At 47.7% G+C, this 24,667-nt stretch overlaps 1 protein-coding gene and 1 long non-coding RNA gene across 11 annotated transcripts in view; one reads left to right on the plus strand and one right to left on the minus strand.

Moving 5' to 3' along the window:
• The window catches only part of SCN2B (sodium voltage-gated channel beta subunit 2), a 37,136-nt gene extending 28,736 nt beyond the window's left edge, over positions 1-8,400 (minus strand). Inside the window, exon 1 of one of the 2 annotated variants that reach the window (XM_089660886.1) lies at positions 8,191-8,400. In XM_089660886.1, coding sequence (XP_089517012.1) covers positions 8,191-8,257 — 67 coding nt within the window. In that variant the 5' untranslated portion in view covers positions 8,258-8,400. The remainder of the gene's footprint in view (positions 1-8,190) is intronic. The other variant, XM_089660888.1, reaches the window with a different exon arrangement.
• Positions 1-24,667, plus strand: part of LOC149470744 (uncharacterized) — a 126,178-nt gene that overhangs the window by 95,018 nt on the left and 6,493 nt on the right. For 5 of the 9 annotated variants that reach the window (XR_016308130.1, XR_016308118.1, XR_016308134.1 and 2 more), the window contains 2 exons: positions 5,898-6,056; positions 6,843-7,213. The exons of 2 other annotated variants lie outside the window; for them this stretch is intronic. This is a non-coding gene — a long non-coding RNA (uncharacterized LOC149470744). Of the gene's footprint in view, positions 1-5,897; positions 6,057-6,842; positions 7,214-23,071; position 24,667 lie in introns of those variants that run through there. 2 more of the 9 variants (XR_016308124.1, XR_016308129.1) reach the window with 2 other exon arrangements.

The raw sequence follows: 24,667 nt of genomic DNA on the forward strand, positions 1-24,667 counted from the left end.
ACACCACTCCCCTATCTTGCTTAATAGTAGTCTCATCTATGAACCCCTCTTCTCCTGGCCAGTCACAAAGCAAATGGCCTCAGGTTCTGTTTTGTGATTGGCCAAGAGATGGAAGGGTTGGAGATGCAATTGCAGCCTGAGGCCTATGAGACTTGCAGTGCTTAAAAGTGGAGGAACTCTTCTTGGACCCTTGCTCTTGGTTTTGTTATCTTTTTTCTTTTCTAGTCCTCCTTCCTTTTTCTTTTTTCTTTTTTTTGTTAAAAATTAATAAAAACCATTGAAATACAAAAGTGGAGGAACTCAGGAAGTACAGCAGGGGCTGCGCTAATGAGGAATGTGAAAAAACTTGTTATTACAGTGGAAGAAAAGCCTAAAGCCAGTCATTGATGGACCAAATCTCGGCTTGTTCAGCGGGGACCAGCCGAGAATCGATCCATGTATGGGCAGGCTGGTTGTACTGAAGTCGATCCATTGATCGACTTCAATACAACCAGTCTGTTGGATTTTTTGCATGCAATTATTGCTGCCGACTATGGCCACCAGCAGTGATCATTGTGATCTGCAAGCCAGGAAGGTTATCCACCAGCAGAACACAATAGCACCCATGGGTACTGGAAAGAAAATTGCATTATCTATGGCTTGCATAATGCTAACTACTCTTAAACATTCCCTCCCCCCTACCTATCCTGCATACCCTCTGTAATAAAGATCTTTATACTTACCTTCTTTAATCCACTTTGGTCCTGTGATCCTGCAGCTCTGGCTCACCTGTATAAGTTAGCAGCTGCTGCAGGGGAGCGGAAAGAACACCCACATTGGCAGGGTCATGGGAACCTAGTAGGGTAGGTAGGAGGAGGGGAAGGGAACATTTTTAAGAATAGCCACTTTTCTCCACTTTAAAGAGGATCTTCAGTGTCCCCACCAAAAATCAAAAGTCAGCAGCTACAAATACTGTAGCTGCTGACTATTAATATAAGGACAGTTACTTGTCCAGGGGTTCCAGCGCCATCCTAACCCAAACTGGTTCTTCACCTGTCTTCAGTTTCCCTTTGCCAGCATGTTTCCTAATGGAAGCAGGCTGTGACTTCTAGTGGATTCACAGCCAGCTTCCTGCTTCGCATGCACTTTGTGAATAGTCCTACAGCTTTTTGGGACCTGTGACATGTCCCAGAAAGCTGCAGGCAATGAGTGGGGAGCCAAACTTTCAGATTGCCTACCAGAGGTACCCACTCCTACCCCCAAAAAAGTGTGCCCAGAAGTGTTAGAGGAGGGGGGGGGAGGGCGGTGGAAAAGTGGAACGTCCCCTTTTGGGTGAAGTTCTGCTTTAGGATACTGAAGCAAGCCTGCATGAATGTAGGCTTGCAGTTGAGGCAAAGGCATATTTTTTTTTGTATCAAATAATTCTAAATTTTTATTGAAAGTTTTTACTTTACATATACATACATATATTCCATACATACAAATAACATAACATACCCCTTCCCCTTTCCCACACATACATTGGTGTTTTTTACTATTATAACTCATTCTATATTTGTTGGAGGGTCTGATGCCAGCCATCTCTGTGCAAAATGCTTCCCAGCCTGAAATAAACACATAAGCACCACGATTTGTGTATTATATGAAAAGGTACTCTCATCCAAATAGCCCAATATTCATAACTTAGGATCCAGTCCAATGGACACCCCAAACACAGAATTTATGCTATCAAGAATATCTACCAATACCTATTCAGTTTGGGGCATCTCCAGACCATATGGATGAGGTCACCATTCGGATCCTCACATCGCAGGCATGCAACATCTGGACGTCTTCCAAATGTTAATCTTTTTGGGAATGGTAAGTTCTATGTAATAAAAATAAATGTGAAATCCTCTGTAACGGGGACATGCATACCAATGGTATTGCTCCCAATATATATTTCCACTCCTCTTCTGTAATACTCCCTATATCCTTTACCCATCTTTTGGGTGAAGTTCTGCTTTAGGATACTTAAGCAAGCCTGTATTAATGTAGCTTTGCAGTTGAGGCTAAGGGGGAGGAGGCGGAAAAGTGGAAAGTCCCCTTTTGGGTTACGTTCTGCTTTAGGATACTGAAGCAAGCCTGCATAAATGTAGGTTTGCAGTTGAGGCTTAGGCATACTTACTGATCCAAAGCTGGAAAGGATCTGGGGCTTTGAACCGTGCAACAACTTATTGATCACGCTAATGTACCATGAGCTGTAGGTATATTCATTTTTAGCTGGGGTTTCCGGAAACTGGAAAATTTATTTCAAGGTTTCTTCCAAGGTAAAAAGGTTTAGAAAGGCTGCTCTATATCGATATGGTGAATGCTTTGGCTACTATATATTCAGATTTGAATGTCATTTCATGTCTTGGTTGGAGCAGTGGCACTGTATGTGAGAGTAGAGTGCAGTATGCAGATAGCAAAGGAAATAGGGGGGGGGGAGTACTTGTAGAGCCGGAAAGACTCTCATGGGCTGCCCTATGTTCGTTTGTCTCCTAAAAAGCTCATGATCCTTTTCGGGCGACAAGCATGGCTAGGGTTGCCACCTCATACCTTTAAACTCATACATTCACACATAGTAATTACACAGGTTCTGGGACTAATTTAATGCAGATAAGGCACTAAGTGAGTTTAATTGCCACCTTAATTAGCCACAGAACCTGTGTAATTAATTTTTTTTCAGTTTTAAAGTGATGAGGTGGCAACCCTAAGCGTGGTATTTTTTAAAACTGCTATGATCGCCACAGCTATTCTGCCTGTGATCCCAAATCATGAGGAGTGCAGAGGTCAGGGGACAGATAATATGGGGAAGGGGCACTAATAATACAGATAAAATGTTTGTGAAGGCTGAGTGCAGTGTGGAGTTGGCAGAGGACAGATTATACAATGGAGAATACTTATGGAGTTGAGGGGGATACAAAGTGGAGGCAATGGTTTCAGAGCAAAGTGTAGATAGCAGGAGAGAGAAGATGCGGGAAGCACACTATTGAAGTGGAGGTATTGTTTGTGAGAATGAAGTGCAGTGTTCATGTGGCAGGGGATAGAGGATACAGAGGGAACACCTAGGAAGTGGAGGAACTGATTGTTAGTGCATGGTTGGGGGTGTGCAGAGGTGTCCAGGAGCTGACTGAAAGGCGCAGGTATGATCCCAGTACATTGCACTGTTCTAGGGAGATGTACAACGTACCTACGAAGAGACATGCCTTTTGTGGAGGGTCCATGTATGGGTAAAAGGTGGAGGTTTGGAGAAGTCAGTGTGTGAATGCTCGAAAGCATACATCAGAAACACAATACCTATGCTGGTTAGTGGATGTGTTTTCATCCACTCTTTTTATAACTAGATGATTATAGAAAATGTAGTGGGATGAGGATGAGTCCCTCTCCTGTAGCAGAGATTTCCTTGCTGGAGTGTTCAAGAAACATAACCAGTGGCATTCTAATAGAATGGAGCAGCATGCATTGTATGGTGACTCACAGCAGCCACTGGGAGATCAATGTTGTTGCTTTTGCATATTGGTGCACCTGTGTAGATAAAATATCCCATAGTTTTGCAGGAGATATATTCATTTTGCTTAATAAATTTTGCTCAATAACATGGACAGCATAGTTACATACTTACATAGTTAGTCTGACTGAAAAAAGACAAAAGTCCATCCAGTTCAACCATTAAAAAAAAAAAAAAGTTATAATCCTATACCCACAGTTGATCCAGAGGAAGGCAAAAAAAACCCAGCAAAGCATGATCCAATTTGCTTCTGCAGGGAAAAAAATTCCTTCCTGATCCCCCGAGAGGCAATCGGATATTCCCTGGATCAACTTTACCTATAAATGTTAGTATCCAGTTATATTCTGTGTATCTAAGAAAGAATCCAGGCATGCATAACTGTTTTGATTGTATTCTAGTAGTAGTAGAGTACTTTAAGGTGGCTCTCAGCAATGACGTTTTATATATGGTGACTGTATGGCTCAACATATGCCTAAAGAAAGCTTAAATTGAGCCTGTACGTCTCCCTTGCAGAGCAAAGCAATATGTTCACTTAGTTCACCTTTACCAAATAAACTACCTATGCAGATAAGTGACATTTGTAGATAAAAACAAGCTGTACAGCTTTGACCAAAGTTGAATAATGCAATTGCTATAGTTGTAGGCCATATATGTACCTCATGAAACCTAACTGGAAAACTCCTATGATGTGACTAAGGACATTGATAAGAGACTAGCTGTTACTGTTCACCTTCTCCATTACCCGTGCAAGCTCTTTCTCTGATTCAAACCCCTCATATGTGCTTTCTCTCCCCTGATACAGTAGTTCTGAACTCAGAGTTTTAGAGATCATTGCTGACAGCTGGGCATCTATTAGCAATGTCCTTAGCAACGTCTTGAGAGTTTTCCAGTCAGGGTTCATGAGGTACATACGTTCGTGGCCTACACCTCTAGCATGTGCATTATTCAACTTTGGTCAAAGCTGCCCAGTTTGTTTTTATCTACAGTTTCTTACCTGCATAGGCAGTTTTTGGTAAAGGTGAACTAACCCTTTAAAGCCCAACTCCAATTCATTTTGGATAGAGCAGGGATAGATTAAATCTTCTTTGGTGTCTTAACTGCTCTCTCTTTTCCGATTGGGGGAGTTCTCATAACTTGCTGTAAAGAAAGGAAGCAAGGAGAAATCTTTCCAATTGGGATGCAGACAAATGGAAAAACACATAATTTGCAGAATGAGTAAGACCCAGTCACACTGGGTGCGATTTGCATGCCATATGACTTGCAAATTGCATGGCAAGTCGCACCCTATTGTCCACAATTACAGCGGTCATATCAGTGCGGTTCCTACTTGGTCGGAGCCACACCGATTTCTTAAGTAGTGCATGCACTACTTTTGGTGAAACTTACATAGACATCAGATGTCTTGCACATCCTACCTCAAATCGGCATGTCATCCGACTTTGAAATCGTGCGACTTCACTGTAAGTCACACAATTGCAAAATAGGGATCGGTGTGACATGGGTGTTAGGTTTAGACTTGCTGCCAATGTTTTATTGCTGACCTTGTTTTCCTCTCCTGGTGACAGCCTCCACTTTCTATATCTTGTATAGGCTTCACAAGGACAGGAACTAAGGTGAAATCTCCTCAAAGGGGACACAGATAGCGATAAAAAAGCACAAATGAAATGTTACTCTCCCAATCCACAGATATAAATTTCCCCCCTCCCCGGCTGTTTATACTCACCTTCCAAACACTCCCCCAGCCACCTCATTAGGCAGCCGGGAGTAAAAGGAAATACTGGATATTTCTAGTGAATCTGGGTCAGGGATTTTCTCTGATTTAGCATTCTTCTGTGTTGATATAACTAGACCTTCTTTAGATATGCTAATGCAATTTATTTTGTCCTTTTTATTCATCAGAGTCAAATGCATTCATTTTATTTTTGTTTTCTATTAATTTCCTTAGAACGGTATTTTTGCAGGCTTAAGGTGGTATTAAACCCAAAAGCAAACATTTATCATATTGCAGCTTAACAATTCTTAGATGTGGTGGTTACATTTTGTTTTCTTTTTTAGACTTTATTTCCTTTATTTTCACCTGGTGATCTGGCCAAAATGTTTGATTTTCAACAGAAAAAGCTCTCTTGCAGATGTAGCAGTTAGAGTGAAGAGACAAACCATTTGCCACTGACAGGTGTGCTTGCAATGTATAACTTTTATTTATGTAAAACCATTATCCCAAAAGGGTTAAAAACTGTTTCTGTGACTGCCTATAATGTACAGCACTGAGCAAACTGTTGGCACTATATAAATACTGTATATTAATAATAAAGTGTGAGCTGGATTTGGCTTTAATTTGTTAGTGTATCTAAATCTGCTAGTCCATCTAACACTCTCCTCCTCCCAGATTAACAATGCTGCTGTCAAAAGGTGTCCCTGTGCAACTTCATCCAGAGTGGAGGCACTCTAATACAGGAGGTGTGTTACTGGACAGATCATAAGATGAAAATAAAGGACAGAAAGTCCAAAAAAAGAAAATGAATGCAGCCACCAAATTTAAGGATTGGTAAGCTTTACTATACATTTTTTGGTTCTAAGTTTAATAACCCACTAAAATTGACTGATATTTTCTGAACCTAAAGAAACACCAGTTCTGATCAGTATATGTGATTTCCTTATTTTAAACACAGTTTAGGTGACGTTTTAATTCTAGTTTTTATTTGACATTTTATCATGGAGATTGGTGCTATCAAAAGCAACATTTTAACAAGTTAGAAACCCCCGTCAAGTTTAAGGCAATTTATGTTTTTAATACAGCTCATGTTTTACTATACTTCATAGGTTTTTAAATATAAGTTGATATGTGTATTCCCAACACTGGGAACACTATGTATATTTCTTGCTTCAAGGTTTTAATTCTCTTGTAGTCTAGATCCTTACTGCATTGTCCCTGTGCAAGTAAGGAAATCTGCAGCATCAGCCTCTACTCCACTTTTATTAAAGTGCAGCATCAGTGTGACCTTGCAGCAACACTGAATCAGTCAGATCTGTTCAAGCAAGAGCACAGTCCTGCTAAGGACTGCAAGATCAGCAAATTATCAACATATTACATATTTATAATTCTGGGGCAGTGCTTAGCCATGTTTATTGTAGTTGCAATAACTTGTTTTTTTACTAGAATTACAAACTTTATTTGATTTCCAAAGCTGGCACATTAACATTTTTAGTAAATGGATTAATCAGCGTTAGCTCAATGTAGTTTGTCTCTTGTGTATTATATTGATTGAAGAAGACCATTTTGGATAGTGTAGTATACTTTTTATAATAAGAAACTTTGTCTTCTCTTATGCAGGATCCCGGCCCGTCTCCAGTTCTCCCCCCTTCCACGTACTCCGTCCCAATACTTGGTGCACTGCGGGTTTATTCTGGATGTCTTTTTTTTTTTTTTTTGCTGCAAATTGCAGATTGGTTATCTGGCACAAAAGGGGTTAAGAGCCCTCTAGTGGAGCCTCATTATATTGATGTTGCTCCTGCATGCTCCCGAATTGGAAGGATAACTGTAACAGATACTCCATTATTAAAAAATCAATATCAACTCTCTGATGAGTCAAGTTAAAAGGGGAGGAAACTGCATTACGGTAGAAGGTGGGGCAGATGGTCATGTATGCAGCATGGGGCCCATTTCAGTTAGTGTCATTAAACTCATTTACGTTAAACAAGGAAGGTTGGCTGTAATGGCATTTCATATTATAATCATCACTGAGTTTCATATTGCACACTTCTAAATCATTTTACAGATTTATATAGGCCACTTTGTTTAGGCTGTGTAATCTGGCCATTGAAATGGTGATCTTTGTGGGTGTGTTGCGTTTTGCACATGCCCATATGCATGCACACCTACATAATGCCACATATGTACATACATACAAAGACACACGCAATGGCCACATGTGTTTGACAGCAGAATGTACTTGTGATTGCTGAATTTTAAAAACAGAGGTGACCTTCTGTTGCAGCATGGAGAATAGTGTGCAGTCTGATTTGGATCTAATGCATGGGGTACACCGTGAGTCATGTATGATTGATGTCTTCATTGAGTACACATAGTAATTGCTGATATGATTTATATACTAATTCCATCAATCTGTGTATAGTGGTGTCAGCTATGGAAATGTCCTGGTGAACTGAGAAGAATTGTGTTTTGCCTCTGCCTGTCCGTATATTCCTCCTCCCCCTCCCCAAAAAAATCCCAAATTCCCTTTGTCACTGCCTCCCTTAACTGTCATCATGTATTTATCCATTGCCGAGCCACTCCTACATCCCCATCAGTTTTTGCAGGAAATAAACCATAGGTATTGATATTTCTGAAACTACCTAAGATCTATATTAAAATACAGCTTCAACTCCCTTCCAGAAAATATTAAAGTAGTCCAACGAATTGTAGGTGTGAACATCATAAATATATGCTGGTAATTACATCTTTTTTTGTAATCCTCCTAATTAACTGCATGCTGTATTGTGAATTAGCATAAATGTTTGATTTTTAAACCCATGTCAAAATAACTACGTGACACAGCTTGCAGTATAGTATATTACCCGTCCTGGCAGGTAAAGGGTTAACTGAAAAGTGTCTAGAGGGTGGAAGTGCATTGCGGCAGATGTACATCCAGCTGTGCATGCAGAACTACCATAAAACTTACCCAGGAGGCTGAGTGCCAGTGTTACCAAACTTAACCCAGGGGGTGCTGGGCGCTCTCTCCTGCCCATGGCCTGGGAGGGGTGAGGGGGGTCTCCGATTTCTGTCCTGGAATATGTCTATTTATATTATGTGATTTTGCCTCGATGGTGCAGCTCTGACAGCACAGTAAAGTCAATATGGCCGTATCTCTGGCTACAGCAGAGATGCAGGAGGGTTGGGGGTGGTGGGTGGTGGGAACACTTGATTTTATGGTTGGTAGATTTCCTGGAATGATGCAGGAGGGCAAAAAATATTTTTGATTTCTTAAATCCTTATAACTATGCTTTGATCATGATTTTCTTCTAGTCTAAATTAAAGTATAAAATATTTATAATGTATTTTAGAAAAAAAATACCTAAAAGAATAGAAATACAAATTGTATACTGAATGTGATTATCAGCCCGTAGGTGTTGCAAGATTTTTTTTATCTCCCATCAGTGTAGAAGTTTCCATCAGTGCAGAAGTTATACTATCCAGTATTATAAAAGTAAATCGATGAAATTGAAAAATGACCATGAATGCCAGGTAAGAGTGTAATAGAAATAAAAAGAAGTGCCCTGTTTTTGTTTAATAAAGACAGATGTAGCGATCCCTTGGATGAATGAAGTATTATTCTTTATGAATGCTTTATAAAAACAAATGTACAGCAGTACTAATTCCCCTCTAAAAATAGAGTGTACATTTATATGTTATAGGTATATGAAATATTCAGTTTGCAAAGATAAACTGCAGACATATCAATATTTTGCAAATGAGATGCACTTAAGGAAATCTCAGACCATGCTTGATTCCCTTATGGGACAATATATTCCTTTATAGTAGTTGCAGTCTTCATTTAGCAAATAGAGAGACACAATTAAGCTGAATGCACATAGGCAAAGAAAACTCTACTGCTAAAGGCGTCTTGCATTTTGTGTTTTTAACATCTCTGAAAGCAGATCTAGGCTATGTAATCTCCCCCTGCACATTGTGTCAAATACTAGTGTATTGCAGAGCAGCATTCAGGGATGTAAATAAAATGACCCAGGCCTGCATTCATGGCACAGTTTATCAGCATAAATTATACCCATATGTGTGTAGATGTGCATAAATGAGCATAATCACTTGCATATGAGCATAACCTTATTCCAATGGCCAGAATAAATATATATTCTGGCCAGTAGAATGCGTTTCCGTGTGTACATATGCAAAATTAGAGGCATATTTTTCTGCCAAGTTTTGGATAAATTCATATGCCCATGTGCATGAGACCTAAGAGCACATCCATACCTGTGCGATGTGACACGTCACTGTTTTTTTCCAAGTTTTTTAGAGTGCTTGTTGCACAACAGCATAGGGCTCACTTAAATGGGCTTCCCTACGCACAATAAATGTGCCAAGGTAGCTCATGCACCTTTTTATGGCACTGAGACAAGCGCTTTTTGCTTTTCACATTTTGCCGCATTTTCTTGTTTGTCAAATGTGCAACAAAATGTAGGGCTGCTATGTGCGTTTGGGGTGTCATTAAGAAATAGTTGCAGTGCGAGTAGGATACGCATTTTGCTGCGTTTGTGTGTGTTTCCAGAATCCCAGGCAGAAATGCATGTTTCTGCCAACGATACCAGAAATGCGCAAAAACACAGAATGCTTAGGTTTGAATGCAACTTAAAAATTATAGTTCTTTAAAAGTGCAGGACAATTTAGGACATTGGTGGTTCCAGGGCAAATGTCCCAGAGGTGGTGCCTCCATCCCAAGCATCAATCCATATCAATGCAAAAACGGGACTAGTTTAATTAACCCCTTCACGCCTAAGGGTAAAACAAATGTTAATGCCTAAGCACAATTATTCAACTTTGATGTGTTAATAAAATTGTAAATGTCACCACAACTACTTTGTGCATCCAGGTGGATTATACCTTTTTTAATGTAGCTGTATATTTCTTATTAGTACCATAACCTACCATAAAAAATCAACCCAAAATATATTCTCCTGCTCCCAATGATCACAGTGATACCACATATGCGTATGTTAGTTGTATGTACCTGTAGTACGGCCCAGAAACAATAGTGCCCTTTTTGTTTTTTTCTATCTATCCTTTCTAAAACACACTGAGGGCTTGTTCAGACCATGGTGCAGAGGCATCAGTTTTTCTACAACCATTTTGCAAAGGCACAACAAAATCAGTTGTTCTCTATGTGCCCTGTTCACACCATAACACGTGCAGAACAAGGCCTAACTGACATTGATACTCATTTTTTTTTTTTTTCTTAAATCCTGCTCAAAATATACTGACCATGACCTTTGACCCTGACCTTAACCTTTGACAGTACTTGGCCCAGACACTAGATCTAACCTTGATTTGTTTTCTTTTTTTTTTTTTTTTTCTTTTTTTATTGTTATTTCTTTTTTTTTTTTAACACGCTGTTGTTTATATTTCTCTCTGCAAAGAAAGAGAAATACAATGTATCTTTGCGCTCCATTCACAGAGAGATAAATACAGGGGCAGGCTTCACAGTTATTCATCACTGTGGTAGCCTATCAGAGGCTATCACAGTAATCAGGGGACCCAGAACCGTGAGTTCTGGGTCCTGATCGTTAGTATGGGACCTGAGCTCCCGATGAGACCCCGATCTCTGTGCTGGGAGCATGCTGTACAGTGTGCTCCCAGCACAAAGTATCATACAACACCATGGAAAAAAGCCCAGACCAGTGGGCCCTGGCAGCCACATGGTGGCCCACAACAGGCTTTTCTCCAACATGGCATCGCAAACAGATCCAGAGGAGTCGACCGCTTCCCCACAACCCACACTGGCTGACGTTATTGCTGAGATCACCACCTGTCAAGCAGCCTTGACCTCCAAGGTTGCAGCTGGATATGGGGCTCCTGAGACAGGACATCGATAAGCTCCCTTCCAGACTGTTGGTGGCAGAACAAATAGTCTTAGAACATACTACAGCCATCTGCTATCTTCAGACCAAGCTTCTGGCACTAGAATACAAGGTGGAAGATGCGGAGAACCGCAATAGGAGGAAAAACCTCTAGATCATGGGTCTGGTGGAGGGCACAGAGGTCAATAACCTGACAGTCTTAGTGGTGGACTTGCTACATACCCTACTCCCTGTGGCCCAGTTCTCTTCCTATTACACTGTGGAGTGAGTGCACCGTATTCCGCCTAAACCTGAGCCTCCTGGATCCTCACCTCTGAACTTACTGAACTTCTGAGACTGAGACAGAGTTCTCTGCACTGCCAGGCTCCAGGGAGATCTGAAGTTCCATAACAGCAAGCTACCTATTTTCCCTAACTATTTAGTGGAGACACAAAAGCTCAGAAAGTCTTTCAACCATGTGAAAACAGCTCTGAGGGCTTGTGGTATCTACTACAGTGTTCTGTTCCCTGCTTGCCTGCGGGTCCGGGATGGTGAGATGGTCCGGTTCTTCACTTCTTCACAGGAGGCTTCCACCTGGGTTGAGTCACTTCCACCTCATTGTTGACCGGTGGTAGTGAGTTGCCTTATCCAGTCCACAACACTGCTGTTTTTACCTGGGCTTTTACCCACTACATGGAGGAGGATATATCGCTGTTATGTTCCTCTGCCTGATGTGCTGGGACCCTTTGCACTGGCTGTGCACTGTTTTTCTAATGAATAAGCAACCTAAGTTTGTGCCTGTGATGGAGGGTAGGCAGGACAGAACACACAAGGCAAACACACAAAGCTTTATTAAGACAAATGACAGTCACTCAAAGGGGAAATTGCAGGGAGTGGGGCAGTGCCCAGTATGGGAAATAGCAAGGGGAGTGCCCAAAATACTTGTAGTCCAGCCCCAGGGGCAAAGTTAAAGTCTCTACAACAGTTTGTATTCCAAACAGGGAGGTGGAGAGGGAGTACAAGAACAGTTCAGGGAAAACGGGAGCATACACTCACGGATCCGACAGGGGCGCCCGGGTCCACAGGGGAGCAAGATAGTATGACAACAAGTACTTGCCCTGAATCCAGATTATGCGTGGCGTAGTCTGTGGTAATATTCGCCCCGAGTCCTGGGCGCCTGCAGAGGGCAGCTGGTGTGGTTCTCCCCCTATCCTTGGGGCTTGCAGTGGGCTGCTTGCGTGGTTCTCCCCCTTAGCTTTGGGGTTGTGCAGAGCGGCAGCTTGTGGAGGCTCCCCCGTATCCTTGGGTGGTCTTTGGTAGAGTGGCAGCTTGCGGAGGCTCCCCCTTATCCTTGGGTCTTTGCAGAGTGGCAGCTTGCTGAGGCTCCCCCTTATCCTTGGGGGGCCTTTGCAGAGTGGCCACTTGTGGAGGCTCCCCCTTATCCTTGGGGGGTCTTTGCAGAGTGGCAGCTTGCTGAGGCTCCCCCTTATCCTTTGGGGGTCTTTGCAAAGTGGCCACGAGGGTCCCGCCGCAGCTGGGATCCCTCAGTGGCTTGGCAGCGGAAAGGATGACCGGGAAGAGCCCGGCATCGGGCTCTTAAACCGATGCAGGGCGCTTCCCGGTCGTCCTGGCAATGGTGGGCGGGCCGAGGGCGGCATGCCTCATTGCTCGGCATTGAGGCACGCCCCCCTGGATAAGGGTCGCGCTTTCGTGAGCATGGCCTTTGTCCGCAAGTGTGGGAACTCCCGTGCCCGCGCTGCGGATGCCGGGACCGTGCAGCATCAGTGTGACGCCGCGGTCCGGAACACTTCTGCAGGAGGTTTGCACCTCTCTGCAGAGAGGTGTGAACCTCGCTATCTTTTCTTCTCTGGCCTCGCCGGATGAGGAGAAGATAGTGGTGGAGGTGAGAGGAGCCGCGTCTCTTGTCCTGCCGCAGCAGGACAAGAGGCAGCAGGGGGGGGGGGCAGGTCATCCTGACAGCCTGACAGGTGGAAAACGGCTGGGAGCTGGCTTACTAATCAGATCACAATGTGCTAAATGAATTTGGGGGGAAACTGGCTAATGAAATCGGGACTGGAATGCACTTTATTTGAGGTGCTGCAATGTACTATTTTCGGGAGGAGGGCATGACTGAGTTGGGCACCCTGGCAGCACCTATACTGTGACACTTGGGCACCCTGGCAGCACCTATACTGTGACACTCCTCCCCCTTCCATTTCACAAGGGGGGACCGACAAGGGGGGACCCAGCCGGGTTCCCTTGAAGGCACTTGTGGGCCCTAACTTAGCTACTGTGGGTCTTGTTGGCGGGAAAGGTGTCAGGGCAGGGCTGTGGAACGGACAGGTAGGCCTAGTGGCAGGGTAAGGCACTGGCTGACGACAACCACCACCAACAGACCGAAGTCCCTCAGGGCGCGGAGTCTAAGTCCCAGGCTGCCCTTCACCAGGGCCCCTGATGGTGGGGATGGACTTGACGCAGCCAGGAACCAGGTCGCGGCCCCCGAGACACCCCGGCTGCGGTAATGGCCGCCGCCAATGGCGTGTAGCTGGTGAGAATGACAATAGCATAGTCAGGCAAGCCGAGTCGACGACAACGGGACAAAACAGTACAGAACAGTAGACAGAGAATCACAGGTCACGGGCCGGGTTCAGCAACGGAAGGTCAGATCGAAGGAAACCACAGAGAATGGTCTTAGTCACAAGCCGAGTCAGAATACCAGAAGAGTCACGAGCATATACACAGAGCTGTAGCAAGACAAAGACACAAGACACAAGTGCAAAGAGCATGTGCGGATCACAGGCTTATATGTACTCAGCCACACCCCTCTGGGGGATGGACCTCAGAGACCTGAAGGCATAAAAGCTTCCCACCATGCTCAGCAGAAATCCAAGATGGATGCCAGCACATGGAGTAACAAAACCTCGGGGAAAAGGTAGGACCTTGACAAAAGGCCATCTGCATCTTGGTGTTGGCTTCCCCGTCTATACTGAATGGTAAAATTGTAGGGCTGGAGTGCGAGGCTCCACCTGAGGAGGCGTCCATTGACCCTGTTTAGCCATGTGAGGGGGTTGTGATTGGTGACAATGGTGAACTCCCAGCTCTATAGGTAGGGGTGCAATTTCTTTAGGGCCAAAACTATGGTCAGACATTCTTTCTCTACAGTAGCCTAGGCAACTTCCCTGTCCAGTAGTTTGCAGCTGAGGAGGGCGACACGGTGCTCCTCCCCAGCCTCGTTGCCTTGACTGAGGACGGCCCCTAGGCCGTAGGTGGAGGCGTCTGTCTGTATCAGGAAGCGTTTGCTGTGGTCAGGGGCGGCCAGGATGGGGTTGCTTGCCAGGGCGGACTTGAGGTCATGGAAGGCGGAGTCACAGGCCGAGGTCCAATTCACCATCCTGAAGCTGTTCTTCTGGGTCAGGTCAGTCGGGTTGGGCCCTGGAGCTGAAATTAGGTACAAATTTACGGTAATAGCCGGCAGTACCGAGGAATGCCATCACTTGTTTCTTGGTCTGGGGGGTGGGCCAGTCATGAATGGCTTGGACCTTGGCTGGCTCAGGTTTTTCATGCCAAAGGGCATGACTAGGAACTCGTACAGGCCAAACGGGGTGATGAAGGCGGAGCGCTCAACGCCCTCCTTTTGTGAGGGCGATTTGCCAGTAGCCCTTGCTGAGATCTAGGGTGCTAATGTATTGGGTCCCAGCTAGTCGGTACAGTAGATCGTCTATGCGGGGCATGGGGTAGGCGTCACTGACGGTGTAGTCGTTCAACCTCCGGTAGTCCACACAAAAGCGTGTACTCCCCTCCTTTTCCGGTACTAGCACCACCGGGGAGGCCCAGGGACGGTAGGAGGGTCGGACGATGCCCAGCTGGAGCATCTCCGAGAGCTCTGCCCGGATGGCTGTCTTCGGGGACTCTATAGGGGGCCTGCTGGATGGGCTTTTGACTGTGGGTCTCCACATGGTGGATGGCCAACCCAGTGTGGCCCGGGGCAGCCGAGAAGGTGACAGCCTGGTCCTCTAGTACGGCCTGCATCTGGGTCATTTGGCGGGGGCTCGGCTGAGCCCCCGTGGGGATCTGATCCAGGGGGGTGGTGGTTTTTGTGGCTTGTAAGAGGTCAGGCAGGGCCTCCTCATAAGTTTCGCCTGTGGAGGCGGGGCAGATGGCTAGTACGGGCAGAGTTCGTTCATGGTACTCTTTCAACATATTGATGTGAACCGTGCGCTGCTGGCGGTCGCGGGCGTCGAGACTAATGACATAACTAGTCTTGTCTATTTTTGCAAAGGACCTTGTAGGGTCCTTCCCAGGTGTGCTGGAGCTTGTTCTAGGGTTTGGGGACTATCTTGAGCACCTGCTGTCCTTCGGTGAACTCGCGGCCGCGTGCCCTGTGGTCGTACCACACCTTCTGGTGCGTCTGGGCCACGGCAGCCAGGCGGGTCAGTCGCTCCCGCAGCTCGAGGACGTAGGGGATGATGGGGGTGCCCGTGTCCTCTATTTTTCCTTCCCAATGTTCCCGTAGCAGGGATAGGGGACTGCGGACCCTCCGCCCGTACAGGAGCTCAAAGGGTGAAAACCCCGTTGACTCCTGCGGTACTTCCCGGTATGCAAACAGCAGGTGAGGGAGGAGCTTCTCCCAGTCTGCCTCCCCGTCATTGAAGGACCTCAGCATGCTCTTTAGGGTCCCATTGAAGCGCTCGCAGAGGCCATTGGTTTGGGGGTGATAGGGAGTGGTTCGGATCGTCCGTACCCCGCACGTGCGCCATAGGGATTGGACTACATCGGACATAAACTGCGTGCCCTGGTCGGTCAGGATCTCACTGGGGAAGCCCACCCGGGAAAAAACTGTGACCAGGGCCTCTGCCACCTTAGGGGCGGAGATACTGGACAGGGGGACAGCCTCTGGGTAGCAGGTTGCGTAATCCAATACTGTGAGGATGTATAATTTCCCGGACTTACTGGGATGGGCCAGGGGTCCTAGGATGTCTACGGCTACTCTCTGAAGGGGCTGTTCAATGATAGGTAAGGGACAGAGCGGGGCCTTGGGGGTAGTCCCCTGGGCGTCCCTTCCTCTGGCAGGTGTCACTGGTCCGGCACAAGTGGGCAACGGCCTGTGAGATACCTGGCCAATAGAAGGCTTGGATCAGTCGCTTCTCTGTCCTCCTCTTACCTAGGTGGCCAGCTACCGGGATGTCATGGGCGATCTGGAGTAGCGGGAACCTAAACGGTCTAGGCACTTACTGTTGTTTGGGGGTAACGGGGTTGGCCCGGGTGGCTTGGGCCTGCCCGGCGGTACAGCAGCCCCTGCTCCCACCAAAGCTGGTCCCCACCCCCCTCCTGTCGGCCTGGGCCCTAAATTTGGTCAAGGTGGGGTCTGTGTCTAACTCCCTCTTAAAAGTCTCCCGGTCCCAGGTCAGGGTAGTGTCTGGGTCAGGTGGGGGGTCACTCACCAAGTCCATGAAGGGGGAAGGTCCCGTGGTAGTCTCTGTGGGAAGACCTCGGCCTGCTTGGCTCCTGGTCACCGCCCCGACGTACTGGCATTGTAGCTCACCCACGTCATTCCCGAGCAGAACATCTGCCGGGAGCCCACCCATGACACCAATCTGGCACCGTTGCTCTCCGAATCCATAGTCGAGGTGTCCGGATGCCCTGGAAATATGATGCCTGGCTCCTCCCGCCAGCTCGAAAGGCGAATCCAGGGCCAGGTTGTATGGCTTCTGGCCTTATCACTCGGGGGTCGGCTATGGTCAGGAAGGCCCCCGTATCCCGGAAACCGGTGGCGGGGTGCCCGTCCACCCTCACGGCCTGCAGGTGGCGCTGCCTCTGTGCTGGGTACATGACTCCCGAGGGTGGACACTGTAGACTCCCCGGGGGTTGTTTGGCTTCTGGAGGGTTCATCCACTCACTAGGAGGTGGGGGCAAAGGTTCTTCCGTGGGGTGTAGCTCCAGGTAGTAGACTGGGCGGTTGAAGCGACGGCCTCTGGAGGTGGGGCAGTTGGCTTGGAGGTGCCCCGGATGGTTGCACCCATAGCAACGGCAGTCCAAGGGTGGCCCTGTGAACCGGGCCCTGTGTGGCGGCCCCACGGGTGGCAGGTGGAGGGGCCGCCTTGGCAGAGGTGGTGGCAGGGTGGAGAGGTGGCTGGAAGGGAGGCAGGGCCTTTGGTAGCTCAGGGGTGCGTCTCTTTCAATGGGGCTTGATGGCGATGACCTCGTCGGCCAGGGCAGCGGCCTTCACAAGGGTGGTAGGGGTTCTTTCTCTTACCCATCCGCGCACCTCCGCCGGGCATTGATTGTAGAATTGCTCTTTCAGGAAGGCCTGAATAATTTCCTCTGTGATTTAGGCCTGCTCCCCTTCTAGCCACCACCGGCAGAACTGCGACATCTTGTGAGCGTACATTTTGTAGGACGGCTCGGCGTAGCGGGGGAGGTCGTGGAAGTGCACCCGGTGAGCTTCTGGGGTCACCACGTAGTACTCCAACGCTGTCTGTTTGACCTGTGCATAATCTTGGCTATCTTGGTAATCCAGAGTGCGATAGGCTGCAGCTGCACCCCCTTCTAGCAGACCCACGAGGTGCCGTAGCCAATCCGTGCTTGGCACCTCCATGAGTTGGCACAGATGCTCAAAGTCCTGGAAAAACCCCTCCACATCCCTAGTGGCTTCGTTGGAGGGCTTAAAGTCTTTGCAGCTGACCCGGGGAGGGGGGAAGCCCGCGGCCCTAGGGCTGGAAGGACAGCTTAGATCCCGGTGGCTCCCTTGGCTCTGTCTCTCTCGTGTGCCCTCCAGATAGCCTCTCACTTGTCCTCTACTGTAGCGTCTGGCCCCAGGATGGCCATCTCCTCCTCCACCCAAGTAAGCCAGGAGCTTTTGGATCCTGGGTCATAGCGTGCTGGGGAGGCTGGGGTTGGTCTGCTCTCCTCCCTGGTTGGGGTGGGGTCAGCTTCTTCAATGGCTGCAACAAGATCATCCATGGCTAGGCCCCTCCAGGCAAGGGACAGTTCCACGGCCCTCTCCTGCAGACATGATATAGTCCACTTTCTGTATTCGCTGGTCCGGCTTCAGCTGTCTTTCGTTGTCTGCCATCTCACTTAGTGTTCTGATCCCACCACTGCCAACCAGTATGTGACGGAGGGTAGGCAGGACAGAACACACAAGGCGGATGGCAAACACACAAAGCTTTATTAAGACAAATGACAGTCACTCAATGGGGAAATTGCAGGGAGTGGGGCAGTGCCCAGTATGGGAAATAGCAAGGAGAGGACCCAAAATACTTGTAGTCCAGCCCCAGGGGCAAAGTTAAAGTCTCTACAACAGTTGGTAATCCAAACAGGGAGGTGGAGAGGGAGTACAAGAACAGTTCAGGGAAAACAGGGGAGCATACACTCATGGATCCAACAGGAGTGCCCGGGTCCACAGGGGAGCAAGATAGTATGGCAACAAGTACTTGCCCTGAATCCGGAGTATGCGTGGCGTAGTCCATGGTAATATTCCCCCCCGAGTCCTGGGCGCCTGCAGAGGGCAGCTGGTGTGGTTCTCCCCCTATCCTTGGGGCTTGCAGTGGGCAGCTTGTGTGGTTCTCCCCCTTATCTTTGGGGTTGTGCAGAGCAGCAGCTTGCGGAGGCTCCCCAGTATCCTTGGGAGGGGTCTTTGGCAGAGTGGCAGCTTGCGGAGGCTCCCCCTTATCCTTGGGGAGTCTTTGCAGAGTGGCCACGAGGGTCTCGCCGCTGTTGGGATCCCTCAGTGGCTTGGCAGCGGAAAGGATGACCGGGAAGAGCCCGGAATTGGTCTCTTAAACTGATGCAGGACACTTCCCGGTCATCCTGGCAATGGTGGGCGGGCCTCGGTGCTCGGCAACGAGGCACGCCCCCTGGACACGGGTCGTGCTCTCGTGAGCGTGGCCTTTGTCCTGGCTGCATCTGCAAGCGTGGAAACTCCCGTGCCCACGCTGCGGATGCCGGGACCGTGCGGCGTCAGTCTGACGCCGCGGTCCAGAACACCTCTGCAGGAGGTTCGCACCTCTCCGCAGAGAGGTGTGAACCTTGCTATCTTTTCCTCTCCAGCTGCACACTCCTACAGTTTCACTTCGAAACCATATGGGTAGCACAGTGGCTAAATGGTTAGCACTTCAGCCTGGCAGTACTAGAGTTATTAGTTTGAATCCCAACCATAGCACCACCTGCCTGGAGTTTGCATGTTCTCCCTGTGCCTGCATGGGTTTCCTCCAGGTACTCCGGTTTCCTCCCACACTCCAAAGACATGCTGGTAGGTTAATTGGATCCTGTCTAAAATTGGCCCTAGTATGTGTATATATGAATGTGAGTTAGGGACCTTAGATTGTATGCCCCATGAGGGTTAGGGACTGATGTGAATGTACAATATATATATGTAAAAGCACTGCATAAATGGACAGCGCTATATAAGTACCTATAATAAATCCAGGAGACTTGTTTATGTTTTCAACTATGCAACTGCGCCAGCATCTCTGCCAAATGTGTGGTGCCCCTACCTAGTGTGCTAGCCCAATTGGTTCATGCCTCTCTTCCTTGTTTTCCAGTTGGATTGTTGGGAGACTTAAGCATTTAATGGTTGGGTTGGTAATTTGGGCTGGGGGGAGGGTTGTTTGGCTTCTGCTGTACAGGTGAGGATTGTTTGTTTTATATTTTAGCTTTGTTTTTACTTTTTCTTGGGTGATCAATGTCTCCTATGTTGACAAGGTATTTGTGCTATCTCCTTGTCCGACACATGCTAGTGCATCTTATGTTTTATGGGTTGCTTATCTTGCTTATCTACTATCTGGGTCTAGTACCTTCTGGGTGACTGCCCTTCTGAGCTCACCTCCTACCAATAATGTCTACTCAACTTGCTATGTCCTACTTTACAGTAGTGGGTGGCACTGCTGGGCACTGATGGGCACAGGTGGCTGGCACTGCTTGGCACTTGTGGGCAGCACTGCTGGGCACAGGTGGGTGGCACTGCTGGGCACTGATTATCAGGGCACTGATGATCCGTGGCAATCCATCCTCTGACAATTGCCAGTTATCGGCAGTACTTTCCTCACGCTGTGACAGTGTGGAGAAAGTGCAGCCGATAACTGGCAACTGCATTTGGACACAGCTGATCACGTGGTAAAAGGCCGCATCACGTGATCAGCTGTGTCCGTAGGATCACATCATTCGGCTATAGTGGTTAAGCAAGCTAATTGTGAGTAGGACTGACCATTTGGAAACTCGGGCACCGCCCGAGGGCCCGGGGGTCAGTAGGGGGCCCAATGAGATGCCCCTGGTACTTTTTTTTTCATAGGCTTTTTTGAGTTTGGGCAAGGACACAGGGGCCCCATGGACCTCTATTGCCCGGGGGCCCCATGAGTTGTCAGTCCGCCCCTGATTGTGAGAATATGTTTGTTATGTTAAGATGTGTGAGATCCATGGATTGTAAGTTGTGTTGTCTGGGGGGGAGTGTGTGTTAGTGGAAAGCTCTCTTTGGGGGCAGAGGTGTTGATTGTCAATCTCAGGCTCTCTCCGGGTGGGGGGGGGGGCGGGGTTGTGGGGCATCCGATTTTTGTGTTGCCTAGGGCAGCACAAAACTTAAATACACCACTGGTTAGAACTAAGAAAAATTTTTTAAAAAATATGTACTGTATACTTTGTTGGTGTTAGATCATTAACCATTGGAAGGAGGAAAGTGTAATGTTTGTTACTAAATCTCAGGCTCACTCCACGTGAAATGCCTCAAACGACGCAGTCACACGCTGGAGTGCTTATGGCGCAAAACCAGATCCCCTCCCACGTTCTCCCTCTATAAAGCCGCCTACCTTGCCTGCACCACTTCCCTCCACGCCGCCAAGCAAGCCTATTTCATAACCCTTATCTGCACCCTCTCCACCTGTCCTCGTCGGCTCTTCTCCACTTTCAAACCCCTGCTCTCTCCCCCCCCCACCCCCACCCCCACCCAGCACCTCACTCACCGCCCACGAGATTGCCACTCACTTCCAAAACAAGTTTGACGCAATCCGTAATGACATTGTCAACTCACAATACAACTCTCCACCTAGCCTCTCGCCCTCCTTCAACCCCTCAACCCTCCCCTCCCCTGACCTCACAGTCGCACTACCCCCCACTATACCTAACGCCCCGCACATCATCACCCCCCTACCACTCCGCTCCTTCAGCCCAACTACCCCCGAGGAGGTCTTTAAGGTCTTCAATGAAGCCCGCCTCACCACCTGCCCCCTGGGCCTAATCCCCTCACAGCTCCTCCAGTCACCCCCCCCCTCCATCATTCGCTCCCTCACCCACATCTTCAATCTCTCCCTCTCCACCGGCACCTTCCCCTCCCCTCTAAAGCACGCACACATCACCCCCATACTCAAAAAACCCTCCCTTGACCCCGCTAACCTTAGACCCATCTCCTTGTTGCCCTTCACTTCCAAGCTCCTTGAGCGCCTGGTCTACAATCGCCTAAGCGCCCACCTCACTGATAACAACCTCCTTGACCCCCTACAGTCTGGCTTCCGCCCCCTGCACTCCACCAAAACCGCCCTACTTTAAAATCATCAATGATCTGCTAACTGCCAAAGCCAATGACCACTATTCTATCCTCCTGCTCCTCGACCTCTCTGCGGCCTTCGACACTGTTGACCCCCCTCTCCTCCTTGCCAAACTGCACTCCCTTGGCATCAAGGACGCTGCTCTCTCCTGGTTTGCCTCCTACCTTTCCCAACGCTCCTTCAGCGTCACCTACAACACTGCCATCTTCCCCTCTCTGTCGGGGTCCCCCAAGGCTCTGTCCTCGGGCCCCTCCTCTTCTCCATCTATACCTCCTCCCTTATCAAACTTATTCACTCCCACGGCTTCAATTACCACCTCTATGCCGACAACACCCAAATTTACCTCTCCACCCCCCACCTCACCCCCTCACTCTCTGCCCACATCGCCCACCTCCTAAACGACATATCAGACTGGATGTTGCTCCATTTCCTCAAACTTAACCTATCCAAAACCGAGCTCCTGGTCTTCCCCCCAACCTTTTCCCCCCCCCCCCATCCTCTCCATCACTACTAACAACGCCACCATCTCTCCCACCCCCACACGCCAAAGTCCTGGGTGTCACCCTGGACTCCCACCTCTCCTTCCTACCCCACATCCAACTGCTATCTAGATCTTGCAGGCTCCACCTCCACAACATCTCCAAGATACGCACATTCCTCACCCCAGACACCACCAAACAACTCGTACACTCCCTCATCATCTCACGCCTGGACTACTGCAACTCCCTTCTCACTGGCCTACCCAAACGAACGCTATCCCCACTCCAGTCGATCCTAAACTCAGCGGCCAGACTCATCCACCTCACCAAGTGCTCCACATCTGCCTCCCCCCTCTGCCAATCCCTTCATTGGCTCCCGATTGCCCAACGCATCAAGTTCAAGCTGCTAACCCTGACCTACAAGGCCATTCACAATGCCACCCCGAACTACATAACTGACCTGATACCTAAATACTACCCTACCCGTACCCTCCGCTCCTCACAGGACCTCCTGCTCTCTAGCTCCCTGGTCTCCTCCTCCCACGCCCGATTGCAGGACTTCTCCAGGACTTTCCCCATCCTCTGGAACTCCCTACCCCAATCCATCAGACTGTCACCTACCCTCCTCACCTTCAGGCGCACCCTGAAAACCCTCCTCTTCAGGGAAGCCTACCCCAACCTCACCTAACACCCGACCTCACCTAACAACTAACCTCCTCCACTCCACCCACCACTCCATCCCCCATAGCCATCTGCTCCTGTGCCACCTTCCCCTCCCTCCTAGATTGTAAGCTCGAAAGAGCAGGGCCCTCGAACCCCTCATGTAGTGTATTGTTACTGTCTTGTCTCATGTTATGTCCCCCTTGCTACTGTACAGCACTGAGCATACCCTTTGGCGCTATATAAATACTGTATAATAATAAATGTAATTGATGCTTATTCCTCAGATTAGGTTAATGCCCTGGTTTGACTTCTTTCAGGCTTTCAGAATGGAAGGAGATCACAGCCTTCATAGAAAATCCACCATTGGAAGTATTGTTCCGAATTGTTTTTTTCCTTGTTACATTAGTCTTTTTTCTTATGTAAATACTTAAGGGTTTCACCCCCATTAGCTGACATTGGTACATTCATTTGAGTTTGTACTGACTTTAGCAGTTCCTAGTTGCCTATTTATTTATTGGGTATTAGATCTTCTTTGTTGTGTGTTCTGATCTAACATGTATGGGCTCTGGTATTATTTCTACACCCCAAGAGGTCCCCAAACCAACCAGATAAAGCCAGAAATTCCCTATTACCAGTGACAATATAACTAAGCATTTTCTATCTTATAAAGTTTTTATATTATTGTGGGAAGAAAGTTTGATTAAGATTGAATTAAATAATGGTTTCTCTATTTTAACACCTATAATATCCTAAGAAATATAATGAATGGATGTTAGTGTTACTATATTTATTGTTTAGATTAGTTGGATATTGTCAAGATTTTAAATTAAGCCTATGTCAGGGGTCTTCAGCTTTGCTACAGCTTTGCTGTCGCCTCTATTTCCAAAGAGCAGCAGGTATGCAGGTACATGTCCTTCCATTACTTTAATTTATAAGGTTTGTGCCTGTTGTCCCACAAGACTCCTGTTTAAGATTGTTTAACCTCCTGCTGTTGATTTAATGAGCTACACTCCCAGCCAGGCCATCTCTTTTCATTTTAACTTGGCTCATTGCCTCAAGCTTTACACCTTAAAGGTTCTAGCAGCCTGCCTCTGTGTCTCTGAGTGTATTTCAAGCCTCTTTCTTGTTCAGTGTCACCATGCATCTCTACCTGCTCTTAGAGACTCCTGTTTGCTTTGCTACCTACTCCTAGTTGTCTTGTGTGTCTCTGTGTTCCTGTTCCCAGTGTCTGTGTGTTTCCATGTATACCTGTCAGCTTGAACTGAGCTGCCTACTGTCCAGTTATTCCTGTGCCTCATCGCTGCAAGGGGTTCTTATTTATCAGTTGGTAGTTCCCAGTAGCTGCATGCCTGGGTGAGTACGACGACTGCAACCTGGGGACTGTCTGCAGCACAACCCATCTCTACCTTCAGGAGCTCTAGAGAAGACAAGGCAGTTCCTTAGACTCTGCACCTCGGCCCTTCCAAGGGCCCTCATCCATATTGCATGTGCGGACATGCTGTGTTCTCCCCAGTTGGGTATCCTTCCTGTCTTAGAATCCTTGATACATCAGCTGTATCCTGTGTACCTGCATTCCCTGTGAGCCCAGAACCCCAGTGCTACAAGTGTTTCTAGAATTTTGTGTCCTGCTTGCCTATAAGACCAGCATCCCAGTGCTGAACTGTACCCCTGCCATTCTTCTAAGTCCTGTATTCTGTGCTCTCCAAGTCTCCTTTCTATGCTTACATGTTCCTGGTCAGCTGTAAAGTCACTGATCCCAGCCATACATGATAGGCCCCCTTTGAGATAGCCTATTGTTCATGATAAATGTTTCATTGAATTCTGAAGAGTGTAGTTAGTTTGGATGACAGTTGAGTAACACATTATACTAAGTGAGAATGGTTTCTCCTTGTATTAAGATGTATTTCTTTTCT

The sequence above is a fragment of the Staurois parvus genome, unplaced genomic scaffold, assembly GCF_062004578.1.
Source record: "Staurois parvus isolate SC_StPar_1 unplaced genomic scaffold, SC_StPar_1.0 ptg000032l, whole genome shotgun sequence".
Classification (NCBI taxonomy): Eukaryota; Metazoa; Chordata; class Amphibia; order Anura; family Ranidae; genus Staurois; species Staurois parvus.